Source organism: Eublepharis macularius, chromosome 3 (assembly GCF_028583425.1).
Source record: "Eublepharis macularius isolate TG4126 chromosome 3, MPM_Emac_v1.0, whole genome shotgun sequence".
In the NCBI taxonomy this organism is placed as follows: Eukaryota; Metazoa; Chordata; class Lepidosauria; order Squamata; family Eublepharidae; genus Eublepharis; species Eublepharis macularius.
In genome coordinates, this window is record NC_072792.1 from 127118429 (window position 1) to 127135630 (window position 17202).

At 42.4% G+C, this 17202-nt stretch overlaps 1 protein-coding gene across 5 annotated transcripts in view; it reads right to left on the minus strand.

Moving 5' to 3' along the window:
• Positions 1 to 16: 16 nt before the first annotated feature.
• The window catches only part of BCL9 (BCL9 transcription coactivator), a 107085-nt gene continuing 89899 nt past the window's right edge, over positions 17 to 17202 (minus strand). For 3 of the 5 annotated variants that reach the window (XM_054974985.1, XM_054974984.1, XM_054974986.1), the window contains exons 2-9: positions 16250 to 16331; positions 13780 to 14086; positions 11950 to 12266; positions 9101 to 9290; positions 8436 to 8532; positions 5995 to 8230; positions 3055 to 3315; positions 17 to 1437 (exon numbers count right to left, since the gene is read on the minus strand). In XM_054974985.1, coding sequence (XP_054830960.1) covers positions 329 to 1437; positions 3055 to 3315; positions 5995 to 8230; positions 8436 to 8532; positions 9101 to 9290; positions 11950 to 12266; positions 13780 to 13832 — 4263 coding nt within the window. In that variant the 5' untranslated portion in view covers positions 13833 to 14086; positions 16250 to 16331 and the 3' untranslated portion in view covers positions 17 to 328. Of the gene's footprint in view, positions 1438 to 3054; positions 3316 to 5994; positions 8231 to 8435; positions 8533 to 9100; positions 9291 to 11949; positions 12267 to 13779; positions 14128 to 16249; positions 16332 to 17202 lie in introns of those variants that run through there. The other 2 variants (XM_054974987.1, XM_054974988.1) reach the window with 2 other exon arrangements.

Here is a 17202-nt window from a genome sequence, read left to right on the forward strand (position 1 = left end):
TCCAAAGGACGTAAACATACAGAGAATGGTGCAACTTGTGACAAATGGCAATTCTCAAAATACAGCTACAGATTCTCAAAGCAGGTGCCATCACAGGATACCCAAGTACACAAAAATAATTTTTAAAAAATAAATCTTAAAAAAACAACCTGTTAAAATGAATTCATTTGTTTTCAGGTAATTCCATACATTCGAGATTTCCCAAAGCATCCTCTGGTCTGTTTTCACCTATTGCATGGCCAAACTGTGCTCCTGGAGCTCTCAGGCAGCACCCAGGACCTGGAATCTCATCTCAAGAAGGATCAGAATCATCCAGTCTTGTAGCAGCTTAAAACATCATGTTCCCTGGGTTTCCAGGGCCTTGGCTAAATCCTCCCATTCCTACATCAGCAGCCATACCCCGAGGTCTCATCTGTGGAGGAATCATGATGTTCTGTTGGGGGCCTATCATGCCCTGCATTGACATCATCATACCAGGTGAACCCACAGGTCCTGGGTGGCTGTACAGCCCAGCAGGAGCTCGGTCCTTGCCTGGAATCATACCCACTGGGTTGCTCATTAGAGTGGGCTGGCCAGGCATTGCTGTTTGTGCTGGTGACATCATTCGATGGTGAGGTCCCATCATGCCTTGTTGCAGAAAGGCAGGCGGTCTCATTGGGTTATGGCCTGGCATAGATGATGCTGTTCCCAGAGGAATGTCTGGAGTTCCTACTGGCCCTGGGCCTCCCATGCCAGGTAATGCCAGCCCCATTCTTGGATTCTGTTCTCCCATCATTCCCTGCATGTGAGAAAATCCAGGACCAACACCCTGTGGCTGCTTGCGACCTGGCACTTCCCCACGAGGGAAATACTGTAGTGTCTGGCTAGGCTTCTCTGATGGAATAATCCTGGACAGGTCAAATTCTGGTATTCCAGTGGCTCCAGGACGAATCACTTCCTGCAGCTCTGGATCAGTAAAAACTGAAGGCATGTTGTTTCCTAGAACAGTGAAAGAGTCCGGTCCACCAGGACCTCCAGACTTGCAAAGTGCTGGATCCGTTGAACTCTGGGGCATACTGGTGGGACGCCCCAAAGGCCCTTCACCATGGAAGGTCATTCCAGCTGGAAAGTTGCCTTGCCCTCCACTAGGTCCATTATGGGGAAATGGTACCTGTTGTGGAGGAGACTGTACTGGAGGAAACCCCTGTGGAAAGCCCAAACGTCCTTGAGGTACCATTGGAGAATCTTGGGAACCATGGCCCATCATTGGATTGTGTGACATCAGGCCAGGTCCCACAGGGACACCATGAGGAGGTATACTGGGTCCCATAGCATTTGGAGAGGGCATCTGGTTACTATGAGAAAGAGGCTGAGTCATTCCCATTGGGCTAAGTGTTGGCATTGGGCCCGACTGGTTTGGACCAGAAACACGAGGATTCTGTGAGTTAATGCCCATTCCTGGAAAGAACAGAAATAATCAATTTTAGAAAAACAGAAGCCAGTGAAAATACAAACCTTCACATAATGCAGCAGAACCACTTTTTTTTCCAGAAAATGCAGCTATTCAAAAAGCATTTCATTACAACAACTCATTAGAAATCCTGCGTATCGCACCATATCAGAACAATACTCCTATATGGCCGCTTCCCATTTGCTATGCCTGACTTTTCTCCCATGTTATAGGTGTCAGAGATGCCATTCTCTACTATAGACATAACGGCATTTTATGGTGTTGACTGTGCCACAAGAGTGCCTTTCCAATGTTAATTTTTCTCCCAACAAACCCCTTATTATATTGTAGAGGATTCAAAGGCATATTCTACAATGGATGGTATTCACACAAAACGGGTGCATCTGCTGCTCTGAGCATTCTCTATCATACAGCACTCCTCTACTGTTATGTACGACAGGGTAAGATCAATATTGGTAGGCAAACCATCTTTCAGGGGATGTTGCTTGCCGTAACTGAACTTCCTATAAGAAGCCTGTACACAACATAGTAGCAGCACTATAGTATCCAATCCTACTCTAAAATGAGAAAGGATGCTTGCTTATTCCTCGTCTTTCAGCATAAACAAGAAGAGGAACTGAGATATTGTAGGCAAAGCCTATTAGGGATGTGCCTCTAGTAAGAACAAAGATGCTGAAGCAAATGTATAGTCTACAATTTTTGAGTTTCCTGTCGAAAAGACTACTTCCTAGTCACAGGGCAGCTAAGCTCAAAGCCAGCCAGCCACAACAATGCCACAGGAGGGCTCTATGCGACCCGTTTCCCCTCTCTCACCTTTTCCAGCTCCTGCTTGAAAAAGGAGTGTGCCTACACAAAACACAAGTGAACAGAGCTCCAATCATTTAATTGCCTTAGAAACTCAAGATCATGCACACTTGCTCCTTCAAACTAATTCCAACAGTATTTTTGCTTTACAAGAGAGGCCCAATGGCATTCAAGTGAGCATGATAAAACTCAGTCATTTTTAAAACTTCCCTTACCTGACCAGAAAAAGTCAAATAAAGTCATTATCAGAAGAGAACCTCTTGGCCTTTCGACTTCCCTTATTAGAACAAGATCCTGGATGCTCGATGACAAAAGACTAATATTACCGGTCCCACACCTGGTAATGTTACATCAACAATGAACAGACTGGTGGATTGGGAACTAGCTCTCATTTGCCTATAAATAATTGCTGGAGTAAAAACCATGACCACACAAAAAGAGAAGGCCTGTTTATTTGTAAAAGCTGTTGGTGGAAAATTAAGCAAATATATGGAAAAGAGAAAGGATATCCTCAATTTCAACTTACACTTTTCAAAATCCCAACGTAGTACACTGTTAACTGAAACTTGGTCAAACAGAGACTCTGTTTTCAACACCTTGATTCCAGCAGGTCTAATTTTAGTGAGCCATAGTTTAATAAGACAGAGTTCATGCTGCTGGAAAAGCTATTCACACAACAGTTTACTGCAACAAATAAAACTTTTATCAGCTTTTCTCTATCTTTCTAATACCTGTTCTCAGTGACTAGAGATAATAGCTACATGCTACATGCCCCATCCATGCCAGCACTTGTATTTTACCTGAAAGACTATTCATTGGTGGTAAGTTTGGAGAACGTGCTGGAGGAGAGTCATCATCTGATGAGGCTACAGTCTTGATAGCATCATGGTAGAGCGGTGTTGAGCTGGGCATGGCAAACTTGGACATCCGGGACATCATGATGGAGAGAGGATTCTGAGACAGGGTAGGTTCTGGAGGCATTGTGTATGGACTACTAGAAGGAAGATTTCCAGGAAGAGTCACAGGAGCTGCCTGGCTAACCGTTGAAGGGGGTGCGCCACCTAAAAAAAATGCAAGTTAATGATTAAAAGCCTAGATTTGACCTAGAATGCACTAGGAGCATCACTAAGAGCATATGCACATAGCAACTTCCTGTGCTCCAGACTGGGTGCTACTGTGCCCATTTGAAGTTGCTTTACACCAAGCAATATTATTGATCAGCTTTATCAAGTGCTGACTGCTGTAGCCCTACATGGTCCCAGAGGTCTTTCACAGTTCTGCTACCCACAATCCTTGTATGTGGAAAGGTCCTGGTCCAGTAATTGCAACAAGGACCTTCAGCATATACATGTATTCTACCAGTGAGCTACAGTTTTCCTTAAAAACTGTACTTTTGTCAAAGGGTGACTTTCAACCAAATTGCTTTCTCACTATAATTTTACACATGAAAACTTGGTCCAGAATTTGTTCAGCCACAAGTCATTCAGGATCTGGTTCCTCATGAACATGTGGGTGAGTGCCCTCCACCTTTTGACCCTGCTGTAAACTTCAAGTAATGGGTGGTTTCTGTGAGTTTTGGGGGAGGAGAGGGGAGACCAGTAATCTGTAGTATGGCTTGAGCAAAGAATCCAGGAGGGAGAGAAAAGGCATAACAAGTCCCATGTTTATAAATTAAAATAAAAGAATAACTTTGCCTACACTGAAGTAAAGTATATAGTGAATTCCAAGTTATCTAACTGGTAAATGCCAGTGTGGACCCAGAACATCACTGTCATGGCGTATGTAGAGGAAAACTGAACAGCTAGAGAATCACAGAAGTTGAACTACATGTCATGCTAGACTTTCAATGTGAAGAAGCCAACCAGCTGATCAAAAGCCATGTTCTCTACCAGCACAAATAAGTTTATTCAACAGTGCAATCATTGCCAGCTTTCAGCTGTTAGGCAAAGTTGTTTTCCACCTGAAGCCTAATTCTTGAAAGTAAGATTTCATTGTAATCTCATTCCAGTAAAACTGCAACTCTCTGAATTAGTGTGAGAAGGGGAGGATTAGTAAGGCTGAGATGTCAATTCTGAATCTCTTTATCTTCCAGAATATCAGATTAGCAGTGGGGACAGAAGTTTTCTAATGTGTCAAGTGGATGGCTCATGCCATTAATAAAAATAGCAAAAACAAGCCACCCAAAGAAAAAAATGATTTTTAATTTACGAAAATTTAAAAATCCAAAACTTGGTTGGATGAGGGGTGAGCATGATCCAGAAGGCATGACACAAAGAGAAGAGCTGAGTCAACTGAACAAGGTACGGGGGTGGGGAGCTAGAAGGAGAAGAAATCAGTCCACTCTATCACCTGATGATTTACAGAACCCTGGAGGCAGTTGGACTGACGTAGGGGGAGGGTGGGGATTTCTAAACCATTTCTCTCCTCCCTGGCAATTCCTTGCAGACCCCTCTCAGCTGATTTTATTCCAACTGTTTTGCAGTGTGTGGCTTAAATGTTGATCTTACTCTTGAAATTAGGAGTTCTTTGACACACAAGATTTACTCAAAATAAAATAAGCCTCTGGGGTACTTTGACAGATACTAAGTTTTAACAGAAAAAGGCTGGAAAGCCCCATCACCCTGGCTCAGAGATGCAGGAATGTGTGTTTTTTGTTTGAAGCACGCTATTGCAGTGATCCCTTTGAAGCACTAGAGGGCAATGTAGCCAAACAGCTGACCTGGTTGCCTTCCTAATTCCTGGAATAATGTGATTTCACAGACTGAAGAGCTCCCAAGGCTGGCTCCATCAAACAACTGCATGCAAACACTGCACACCAGGGACTTGCTTTATTAGAACCTTGCAGGATGAAAACAGCCGGTTGCCTTTAAGCTATAAATCTGGAAGATTAAGCAGGACTTGAAATTCTACAGGGCATCTTAGACACTGAATCAAGAGAAGGGACTATGTTTTGTGGAATGGCAAAAGCTATGCTGAATCCAGCTGGTATCTGCAATCAAACCATCCAGTAGCATGTCAACTCTAGATCAATTTTTAGCTTCCTCCCAAAGAATTGGTGAAGCTAAGCAAGAGGACAGAATTTAGCAGAAGTCATTTCCCAATGGAACTGTTTAATGATAATATTCTTTCCCCGCCTGCTTCTTTCACCCACCCCAATTCTGCAGTCTTGCTCATCTTCAGTACAGCTGGCAACTGTTCTTATTTTATAAAGCTACTACCTAAACAGCAATATGCCCTAACCTGGATAGCCCAGGCAAGCCCGAGCTCATCAGATCTCAGAAGCTAAACAGGGTTGGCCTCAGTTCATAACTGGATGGAAGACCTCCAACAAAGACAAGGGTTGCAGAAGAGCAAGAATACATCTGCCTCACTTGGACACGATAATTATGTCTTGAATGGAATAGTAATTATAATCTACTATAGACTACTTAGGATTTTTTAGTCTAGAATATAAGTAATATTTCCAAGCCAGGAAAACTGATCTGTTTATGCAACCATTGCTTCATGATCTAAGCTATCCATACATCACTCAGTACTTCCACCCACTTTTAAAACTAGCTTTACTCCTGTGCCTAACACTGACATTTAGCAAGTGATCGTTTTCATACAATTCCTCTGTACCAGAAGCAATCTGACCTACTAAACCTCTGTACTTCAAATTGCTAGTGAAGGCACAAGAGCAGGGGACTTTGAAAAAGTAGCAACCTACTAGCCCAGAAAAACAGAGAGGAAAAACTAACCTGACTCAACATTCCCCATCATGGCTGGTGAAGACATAGCAAGAGATGCTTTGTGGTTAGGGGGGATTCCAGGACTCTGCAATGGAGGCTTTGGAGATGAAGTCCATCCTGGAGAAGGTGCAGGAAGGGATGGAGACTTGAGATGGACAGGTGATGCGGCAGCAGAACCCATAACAGGGGGAGACTTGATTGAAGCTGCAGCTGCTGCAGCAGCCGGACCTGCAAGTATCCCTGCCAGCTGGGATGGAGTCTGAGGAGATTTGAGATTCCCAGAGGGTGAACCCAGCATTGGAGATTGGACCTGGCGCATTGTGGGAGATTTTAGTGGGTTTATGCCTGGTGAATGAACCTGGCTGGCACCAACAGAGACATCCAAGGGCTTGCGGCCAAGATTGCGTTGAACAGGAGGAGCTGTGTTGAGGCTGTTTGGGTTACTGGAGGGGTTCAGAGGTAGTGGTGGCATGTGGCTAAGCCGGCTGTTAGTCCTTTGGTCAGGCCCTATTTGCTCTCTATGATTCCGGAGACTGACTCCAGGACCCTGAGGCATGGGATGGAAAGGTCTTGGGCCCATTCCGTAATCCTGCTGTGGATGGTCACCAAATGGCAAGGGTACCATTTTCTGCTGAGAGGGGAGCATTTCTGAGACACCTGGGCGCATTTTCATAATCTCCTCTGGGCCCACACCAGTTTCCCTCATCTTTTGAGGTATCATTGGTGGGTTAGAACTTATGTTAACATTCATATTCACATCCCCCTTCATGCTACCAGGGCCCATCCCAAATTCCAAATCCCGACCAGCTGCCATTTGAGGTGGCATTCCTTTTGCAAATTCTCCCCTGGATGGGCTCATTGATCCTTCAACTGGCATACGTGGAAATATGGGGTTATTGCCAGGCTCCATGTGTCTCTGAGGGGGAATCATCCGGTTCATATCCATGCCAGGCCTGATCCCTTCGATGGTCATGCCAGGGGCTAGTCCTAGCTGTTTTTCAGCTAACTGCTGTTGAAACATATCTTCAGGCAAGCCCTGAGGATTTGGAAACCGCTCCCCTCGACCAGGGCCACTGAAGACCCCCTGGCCAGAAGGGAAGTTTCGGCCATCGGGAATTTTTGGCACATCTTCTGGCCAAGGAACACCTGAAAGCCCAGGTCTAGTTGTGGCATTTGGGACATTGGGACCCTCTATATCAGGGTTTATCATTCCAGGAAATCCAGGCAGCCGCATCTGACTGCCAGGCACATTGGGATGGGGGGCCATGCCCCTTGGGGGCAATGAATGGGACATAGTGATGCCATCAGGAAAGGCTTCTGGGCCACCAGGTCCCCAGCCCTCACCTGGGGTTATCTGGTACGGTGGTGGGGGGCCTCTGACCAACCCTCGAGGCCCATGCTGGTGAACCATCATATCCTGCAAAGAACACTGCTGTACAACCTGTTCTTGCTTCCTCCTCTTTTCCTCATAGAACTCCTGTTGAAGCTTCAACCAGGCCACCTGTTCAGGAGTCATGTGATCCAAGTGGTCTGGTCCTATAGGGCCAGGCTGAGAGTTCATGGATGGTGGCCCAACCTCATCTGGTGAGAAGGGCATGTCTCTGTGCCCTTGGGGGCCAAAAGGAACCCCTCCTTCAGTCCGAGGCCCTGGCCCTTTACCTAAACTTTGGGACTGAGCCATCATTGCTTGTATTGGCCCTTCAGACTTCTTTTGGGGTCCATCCAGTACTCCAGAACTTGGCTGAGGCCCCCCAGGTTGTCCTCCAGTGAACTCCTTCTCATCGGGAAAAAGCATGCGCTGAATATCTCGTAGAGTCTGCAGTGAACGTTCTCTGTGTTCCAGCTGCTCTTGAGATAATCCATCTGGATTTTCACCCATATTTTGTGGGTCCCCTCCAGATACCTGCTGGCTGGGACCTTTAGGGTCTGCAGTGGAACTATTACTTCCTTGAGATATTGGACTTACTTCTCTGTTATTGGGGGTTGAAGTCTGCCCAAATCCTTCAGTTTGCAGAGGGGTAGAGTTTGCAGGACTTCCTGCAGACATGACTTTATTTTCTAATCCTGGATTGTCCTGGTCAATGGGGCAAAGAGGGCCAGTAGATTTGGGTGCTGGTGTTGGAACTGGAATGGGTGGAGTTTGCTGCATTTTGGCATTCTGGGGTGGAGTCTGCTCTTGGGAAACAGGAAGCTGCGACTGAGCCTGGGGCTTTGTATCATTTCGGAGCGGTGGAATCTGAGTGTTCTGGAGAGGAAAAATAAGAAAATTCAACTGGCTCTAGTAAACAGAAAAAAATAGGTGAAGAACACCAAGACATTCAAACTCCAACAACTTCTGACTACTCAATTAACCAAGGTGAAGCATGTATTTCAAGGTGCTAAAGTTTTCACCCAAACCATGAGCAGCCCCCCCCTTCCCATTTTTCTTTACCTGTGTACAGGTTACCTACCAATGGTAAAGTGTTTCGCTCTGCCTTGTTAGAGATGTTCTGAATGTGAAAAGATACAATGGTTTCGACTTGTCCCTTCAGCACAGCTTCTGCAGCCCTGAAAAGACAAAGAAGAAATCTGGATCTTTTTCTATAGTTACAACCACATTTTATAAGAGGGTAAGAAAAATACTTCACTTGCTTTTGTAAATCCTAGAGAACAATAAATTTTACTGTTTGTTCATCCTCTATATGTGCTGGATCATGTCAGAGAACACACAATTCCATTTCAGAGGGCAATCCCATCAACACAAGGCTGCAAATACATTGCCACTATCCTTCACGACCACCATGCTTCAGCCAGAGTGTAGTAAGAGATGTTAAAGTATTTCACTGTTTACAAGCAAGGTTTTTTAAAGCTTTCCTACATGCTTACTGGTTCATTGAAGAGAACTGCACACTCCTCCACAAACAACTATGTCACCATTACGTGCTTGCAATAAGCCATCATAATTAGCTACCATTTCATTGCATACAGATAGCAAAACAGAGCCACTTGCAATGCAACACATGATGAAGTCATAATCACGGAAGAAAGACATCTTGTATGAAAATTTCCAATCCCACATCTTGGGCTAAAACTGAAATAATAGCTATGTTCAATGGTAACCCCAAGGTTCACTTACTTATTTGCCATCTCGGTTGAAAAGACATAAACCACTTTGGATGGAGTCTTCTGCATGCTACCTGGCTCCGAAGTGGCAGCCTGACCATGGGAAGGTGTGGAAGATCGTGGGGCTGAGGCATTTGAAGGAGCCATGGAGTGTGCTGAATGCTGGGAGTCTTGCGACTTTGCATGATCAGTAGATCCCAGGTCTGGAAAGACAACTTTCAGTCATGAAGCACAGAAACTATTCTCATAATACTGAAAACTTACATAATCCTGAGAAATATATTTCGTCAGTTCATATGGGATAATTTTTTAATGTGTCCATCCTCATGCCAATAACTACATCAAGCTGTTTTTCACCATGCGCATCTTTTATTACATGTTACAATCTGTATATTAGACTATTTTGAGGCTTCTACACAACCTTTAGGAATAGAATTTTCACACTATACAATGTAGCAGGTTGATATTTAACTTTCACTTCACAAGATCCCTGAAGATTGATTAGGCAGGTCCTAGGAGAATAACAAGTGGGCAAATTCCTGCCATAGACAAAGCTATGGAACCTTTTACACTGTTTGGTTAGATAACAACGGTTTTAAAACCATGCATTTTAAAGTAAATACATTCATACTAATATAAAGATGCCTTGTTATTTGATATTTCAAAATAGTAGTACTCGTAAGAGTGAAAACAGCATCTTTCTATGGCTTTACCCCAGGTTCCCTAGCTACCTCCCTAGCAGAAATGTGCCAGGAGTTAAATTTGGGGGATTTTCAAAGAGCACCACAAAATGTAAGCATCAGTAGGTTTGAACATTTCATTCGTGTGGATTATCTTGCCACTTTCAGTATAATGTCTGCATATTTAAATAGTTATTACCCGCCATCATGAACTTGAGGAATAGGAAATAGGCTCTAAGGCCAAATAAGGTTATTTCTGGAGCCTTACAGAAAGAAGGTAATACCATGAAGCGACACAATACCTGATTTGAGGCTTTTGTACTATCCTTTAAGGAAAGACCAAACCTGCAATATATCCAGGCATGTAAACTGTTTGTAAAAGTTAGGAGCTGCATAAAATGAGAAACTTGCTTCCTGGCTGTTGCAGCAAGCACCTTATTTTTTTTCAGATTCCAGAGGCTAGTGAGTACCTGGAAGGTGCAATCCCACAAATACCACGTGGGATAAAGCACAGAGAATATATTTAAGTGAATAATGAAGGATGTTATTTTTAAAAGTGTGGCTATAAAAAGGAACTGTCTGGCTCAGCCAATAATGGAACACAGGAGTAGAGGTACTCCAGTCCAGTAGGTGCTGGTGGGAAGAAAAAGGGATCATCCCCAAACAGTTCCGTTCTTGGCATGGTTGTTCTGTTGGTTGTTCACCCTTACATGGATAATGACTGCAATAACTTGGCTATAAACATGACCATGCAAATCATGGCTCCAAACAGAGGCATCAGTTCATGCAAAAGAGTTTCCATGCAAGTGCTGCTGAGCCACAAGTTCAACAGCAGCCTGACTAAGAACAGTGGGAACACTTTCTCCAACACTCCAAATGGTATAAGATCTTGGAGACTGACATTAGACCTGCATTCCATAAGTCTCTGGGACACCACACTGTTGCAACAGAAAGGCTTTCCCCGCCTCAATTAAGGCTACATTCAAGTATGTGGCAAAGTAAGCTGCTATTTTACTAGCTGCAAAAATCCTCTCCCAATTTCTAGCTAATGTCAATTTCACTGAGCCAGTAGGCACAAGCACATGGGTATAATTCAGTTCAAGAATTATACCCATGAAAACAAATGGAAAAAGGGTCGAAGAGAGCTCTCCTTACTACATCCAACATGTCTTCATTGAGACAAAAGGCAGAATATAAGCCCATTTGTTCCCAATCCATGAAACGCTGAAGGTCATATGACCCTGTTATGTTGCAGGATGAGAGAGAGATCCAAAAGCAAAGCTTTTGCTTCCCAAGGTCTCTCTTTCTCACAATTTTCTTCCACAGGAACTCATTTTTTGTTACAGGTTTTAACTCTTTCCATTTCAAGGGCTCAAACTGCAAAGCACCACATCAATGCATCTGTCCAATAAGGGAGATCAACTGAAATGCATAATAATCAAGCATTAAAATTTAATCCTGATCATGAAAAGCTGATCTAAGCAAGTTCTTCAACACTTGCTACTACTTTTCACAAAATATTTTGGATTCCACTATAGATGTCAGAGGACAAAATACATGCACATCTTATCCATTATTAATGACATCTCAGTATTTCAAGTGCTGCTTTAAACATATAGACGCAGCAGCTCATCCTCCCTCCCCCACCCCCGCCACTCTGAAAATCAGACCCTGGGTTGGATCCCACGGAAGGGACTTCTTTCAGTGAGGCAAACCTTCCTCCCCCTGCAGCAGTCCCAAATGCCCCTGAAATGCTGCCCCAGGAACAGCGGGAGGGTGGAGTCTGCAGCAGGAAAGGAAATCAGCGAAACGAGTCCCTCCTTATGTTCATGGAAATTTTCCATGGGATCAAGCCGCTTAGTTCCAATGAAAGAAACATCAGCTGCTAGTGACAGTCAATGAGAATAGCCATAGCAAGAGCAGGGTCCATGGACTTGTTCCATTCCCTCACATCCATCAAAAGAATCTTAAACAAATAAAAGCTCAAAGAAATGATTCTTGTAAAAGGGTTATTAATTCCTTAAAATGCATTTTCTTTATAACTAATTGCAGAATTTACTGCTCTATTTCATGGGCTGAGAACAAGTCAAAATATTACAGACAAGAACAAATTGATCTGCTACAAAGTCTCAATCAAAATCAGCATCCATCAATATCGCTGCATCTTCATGTGTGTGCATACCTTTGATTTCAGCTTCATCACTGGGAGTTCCAGCATCTCTCTGTTCAAAGGAGTCTGCTGAAATGCTCCTCTCTCTCTTTCCTTTCCCCTTTGAACCATTGCCAGCCCCATTCTTCAACCCCATGCTTCCTCCTTGTCCTGGGAGCACTTTCGGTGTATGGCCCCCACTCTTGGGGTCACAGGGAGAGGGCTGGGATTGGCCTGTTGAGCCCCCCTGTTTACCCTGGTTGGAGAATTTAGAGTCCAGCTGGGGGTTACCAGATGGGGACATCACTGTAGGGGGACGTACCATCACCTCCTGCTTTGATTTGGGACTACTGAAAAGGAGAAACAGAACATAAGAATGCCAATTCACTCAGCAGTTGCCACCTCCACAGCCTCTCTTTATACATTGTGGCAGGCACCAACAAGACATCTGCATGCTTAGCATCATCCAACTGCTATTTCAAAAATGTCTTGAAATAGTTACTATCCTGCTTGAGGTATCACTATTTGAGGAAAAAACAAGGCAGCAGCTACCCATATCCCAGGAACCAGTCAGTCACATGGGGATCTACCTCTGCAGCTTCTGTCAATAAAGACAATGGTTTCTATGTACAAAGACATGCCTCACACTAAGGCCAGCACAAAGTAAATAATCAGAGCACCATAAAGTCACAACGTCACCTATCTGGATTCAAAACAACACAGTTCAACTACTAGAGAATTCAAGCTAACCGGAGAGCTGTAGCTACGTCTCAATTTACATACTTATGAATTTTTATCCGTTAACTGCTGAAAGACGAGAGTAGTAGATTAAACAAATCAATTCAATTGTTTTAAAACAGAAGGTAGATGCACAGTTTACTTCCCACTGAAAAAAGTGCACAGCTATAAAACAGATTTAACTAAGCTTTCAATCCTTACAGTGTTGCAGAGGTGGTGAAACACAGTTCTCAGAGCTGATCCATGTGCTATATTGAGCAGCTGATATGTGCATTAAGCAACACAGGACCCAAGATCCAACTTCCACACATTAATTTGCTTGATAAGATTGCATTCTATTTATTTAATATGCTTGAGGTAAGCCTCCTTAAATACTTCTAAAAAGAAATGGGATAGAAATCATCTAAATAAATACAAATCTGGAGTATCATATGCTTGCCCAAATATTACTATTTATGACTGTAATATTTCAGTGATCATACATAACATATGGATTAGTCCTCAGATAAGATGTACTTAGTGCTTGCAATAAGACAGTGGAAGCTAAATGTAAGAATTCAGCGTGGTTGTTTCTTTTACATAAGGCATGCATGTGTTTTGGTTATTTTAGCCAGACTGCCCATATCATCCAGTCAAACTATTCAAATTAGTTTTTTCTGCATGTCATTTTGCTGGATTTGTAAAAAACACTTTGGGCCAGCCTGTGTTCTCTGATGGAACCAGCGCATTTCCCCCTGAACACTGGATCGGAGAATTTACACCAAGCAATTTTTTGCCTGTTAAATGTATTTATTTCCTTCATGAATGAGCTAGCAGCTGTCAAGCAGACTGATCAAATCTGTCACCTCTCCTCAAAAGTTCTGACAATTCAGAAGGTTGTATGAAAGAGGCAGGGAAATTTTGGTCTAGATAAGAAAAATTATAAACCTGAAGAGGATGCAAGGACACACCATGCTTGATGGAATAACACATAGAAATGGTCAGCATGTGAACAGAGTTCTCCCATCTCTCAATAAAATTAACAGATGAACCTCTTATGACAGTTTAAGAATAGAAGGCAAACAGCCCTTCTTCATATGCCATTCTGTTGTAAACTTTGTGGAAGAATTAAGACTTACTACTTACTTCTGGGCATTTCCTGATGGGGAATTTCTCACTTTGGGGTTACTGGAATGCATTGACAGAAATCCTAAGCACACAGGCCACGCACACCAACTGGCTCTTGTCAAGTTCCCCTAGGGTGCCGGCTATTGCTGCTGGCAGTTCTGAAACACTTTCTGTCCCGTGCTTTCCTCAGTGCTGTCGATATGCTTGTCTTTTTCCTCTTTTGTTCTCTCCGTTGTTGCACTGGGCCTTTCCGTCTTGCAGCTCCAGCATTCTCCAAACGTGTGACTCCTGCTGCTGTGAGGAAGTCTCGCATCTCCAGGGCACACTGCACCAAACCAGCCAAAGAACAGTAGACTGAACAGTAGACTAGTAAAAAGAAATCTCCAATTAACTAAATTAGATTAATCAATAATTGGTGTTTCTTCCACTTTTTAATTGAAAGAGGCAGGTAAGAAGCGTTCAACTAAATGGAAGTTGCATGTACATAAACAACTGAAAATAAACATTCTTCAGACATTAGATATGTAAACAACCAGGTATGCTAGATCTAACAGATAAAGGGAAAGTTTTATCTGCAGTCAAATCCAAATCGTGTATAAAACACATCAGTAGACAGGCAAACATTTTTTAAGTCTGAGCATTCCAAAAAATACTAGTTTCTAGACATAGCACTAAAATCCAGATTTGCAATACAAATCTAGATGCAGATTTTTAAATAAGCCACAAATACCATGATGCAATAGGTGACAGAACTGAAAGAAAGTGAGATGGGGAGAAAAAACAACTCCAGGTTCCAAATAACATTTACCAGATTCACAATACTTTGCTTCTCCAATCTGGCCAAAAGTTCACTACTTCTACTAAAAATATTATGCAGTTTTTGAGTTTGCCAGATCAAGTTTTCCACTCCACCAAGTATATTTAAAAATATATTTACCATGGAAATTCAGACACCAAGCATTATGTCAGGTATAAATTTTAAAAACTAAGCTGTTTCATCACTATTAATAAAGAGATCTAAAGTATTTTTGTCCTTCAGGCAAGAGCATGCTGACATAATTTTCTATCTTCTCTTTCATAGCAAAAGTAGATTTATTGCTAATGTAGCACTAGATAATTTTAACTCAAAATTAAATATTTCTTTTATAATTCAGCAAACAGTTCGACAGGTTCCTACGTGTTAGGAAGAAGTTGTTTTAAGGAAACTGTATTTGACAGATCTCTCTGAAAAACTTAACTGCTATCTGGCACTGCAGTAACATTCTACAAATGAGAGACCGGCTAGGTATGATAGTACATTACTGGTACTGAATTTTCCGTCACAATAATGCTGTATCAACATATTTTGAAGAAATCATTCTACCATACTCTCTTACTTCAGTTAACTCTTTTTTGGGATAAAAAATCCTTTCCTTGAGTAAGAGCTATTTAATGATCCCTACAAGATCGGCAAATGCTCTTTATTTTTATTGCCTTACAACCAACATTGGTGGGTTTATTGTTTTGCCCATGGCAAAGAACAGAGTGTGCCAATCAAACCTATTAATTCCAGAAATGTCAGAAGAGAGCTAATAGTAATTTTAATGCTCAAGAAGATACAACACTTCTGTGCCAAAGGTAGCACTGTACTTTACATGAACTGTATACAGACAGCATCACCCAAGACCTTGTTCTCACAACACAGAAACTGCCCCAAGGACTACCTCTTCCATTGTACTAGGACAATATACTTAATGTTCATGAATCCTTTGTAACATCTAGATTAGACACTGTAATGTGCTCTACATTGGGCTGCCCTTGAAGACCGTCCAGAAGCTTCAGTTGGTAAAGAATGCTGCAGCCAAAACACTGACAGGAATGGGCTGTAGGGACCATATTGTTCCAGTTTTGTTCCAACTGTACTGGTTCTAAATTTGCTTCCGAGCCCAATTCAAGATGCTGGTATTGACCACAGAAACCCTATACGATTTCAGACCAGTATATCATAAGGACCACCCTCTCCCATATGAACCTACCCATTCACTTTGGTCATATTCAGAGGCCCTGCTTAGAGTACGTCTGTTGTGTGAAGCTAGGCGGCTGGTATGATATTCCCTCGTACTTAAACAGAAATGGCACCAGAAGCGTTTTTAAAATTAAAAATAACTAATTTGTTTATTTATTTTAGAAGGGAAAAGGTCAGGTGAAATCAGGGATTGAAAATTTATGAGGTAAAACCAGAACATGCACAGTATTCAGTTTTTATGCTTTCCTCAGATACATAAAATACTTTTGTTTTGAGGCTTTTCTCCCCTTGGTTTTGCCCAGGCACTACGGTATACTTTCTTTTTTGTCTTCTCTGTCACTTCTGGAATTAGGAATGCTGGTACCCACTTCCTAGTACCCCAATCCTCTTCAAAAGTGATCTCAGTAACAAATTTTCAAGTCAACATAAGTGAGAGCATTTGCAAATCCTCTCATATTCTTTTTACTTCTACATACAACTTACCAGAACTTCACTGTCACAACATGATGTTGATCATTCTGAAGGAGAACCTTTCAGAACCCTTTTGCATACGAATAAAGATCACCTGAAACAAAACAAATGCTTCAATAAAGAAGGATCCAAAGTACAGAACACCCCCCTCCCCCGCACACACATATACAAATGTTATGTTAACCCAGTCATACAAATAGTTTGACTGGGTTCTTATTCAACAACTCCTCTGTGCCCCCTCTCTGATACTGCAGAAGACTGAAACAGAATAAAAAAGGAGACAGAAATGGGAGAAGCAGGCACAATTCCTATTCACCTTGGGCTGCATAGTGAATGCCCCCTTAGAAAGCAGACGTTGCGTAACGATAAAGGAGAGCATCAAAATAATGGGTGGGAACAGCTAGACTGCCCTTACCCAATTAATGGTACAGTAAAAAGCTATGAAATCCCAAGAACAGAAAATGATGCCATATGTAGAGTAGTAGTTCCAGTAGATATATTACTTGTTATGTCAGCAAAAGTTGTTCTGCCCTCATGCAGTGAACATACTGAGTTGCCTTGTTCTTTTATGTTCTCTCTTCATTGATCTATTAAGACAAACTCCACCCATCACACACAGAATCAGGATAGCTACTTCACTTTTTTAAGTGGCAGTCTTTAGGATAATCAATAGCAGAATCATCCTGGATCTACAGCAGAGGTTCATTAACCAAAAATATTTGGTTTAGACACTTAGGTCTTAAAATAGTAATTGCTGGATATTATCATGGCCTGCTGAGCAATTTTGTGCAAGATTTCTTAGCCCACAGTTCCAACTTGGAGCTTGCTCCTAAATAAGTATTGCACAGGAGAACTATCCAACTGCAGCACAATTCTAGAGAGGTGAGGTTAATATGATTTGAAAACATTCATTTAATTTCACTAATCAAGACTCACTAACTAGAATTAGAAATTTAATATTTGGG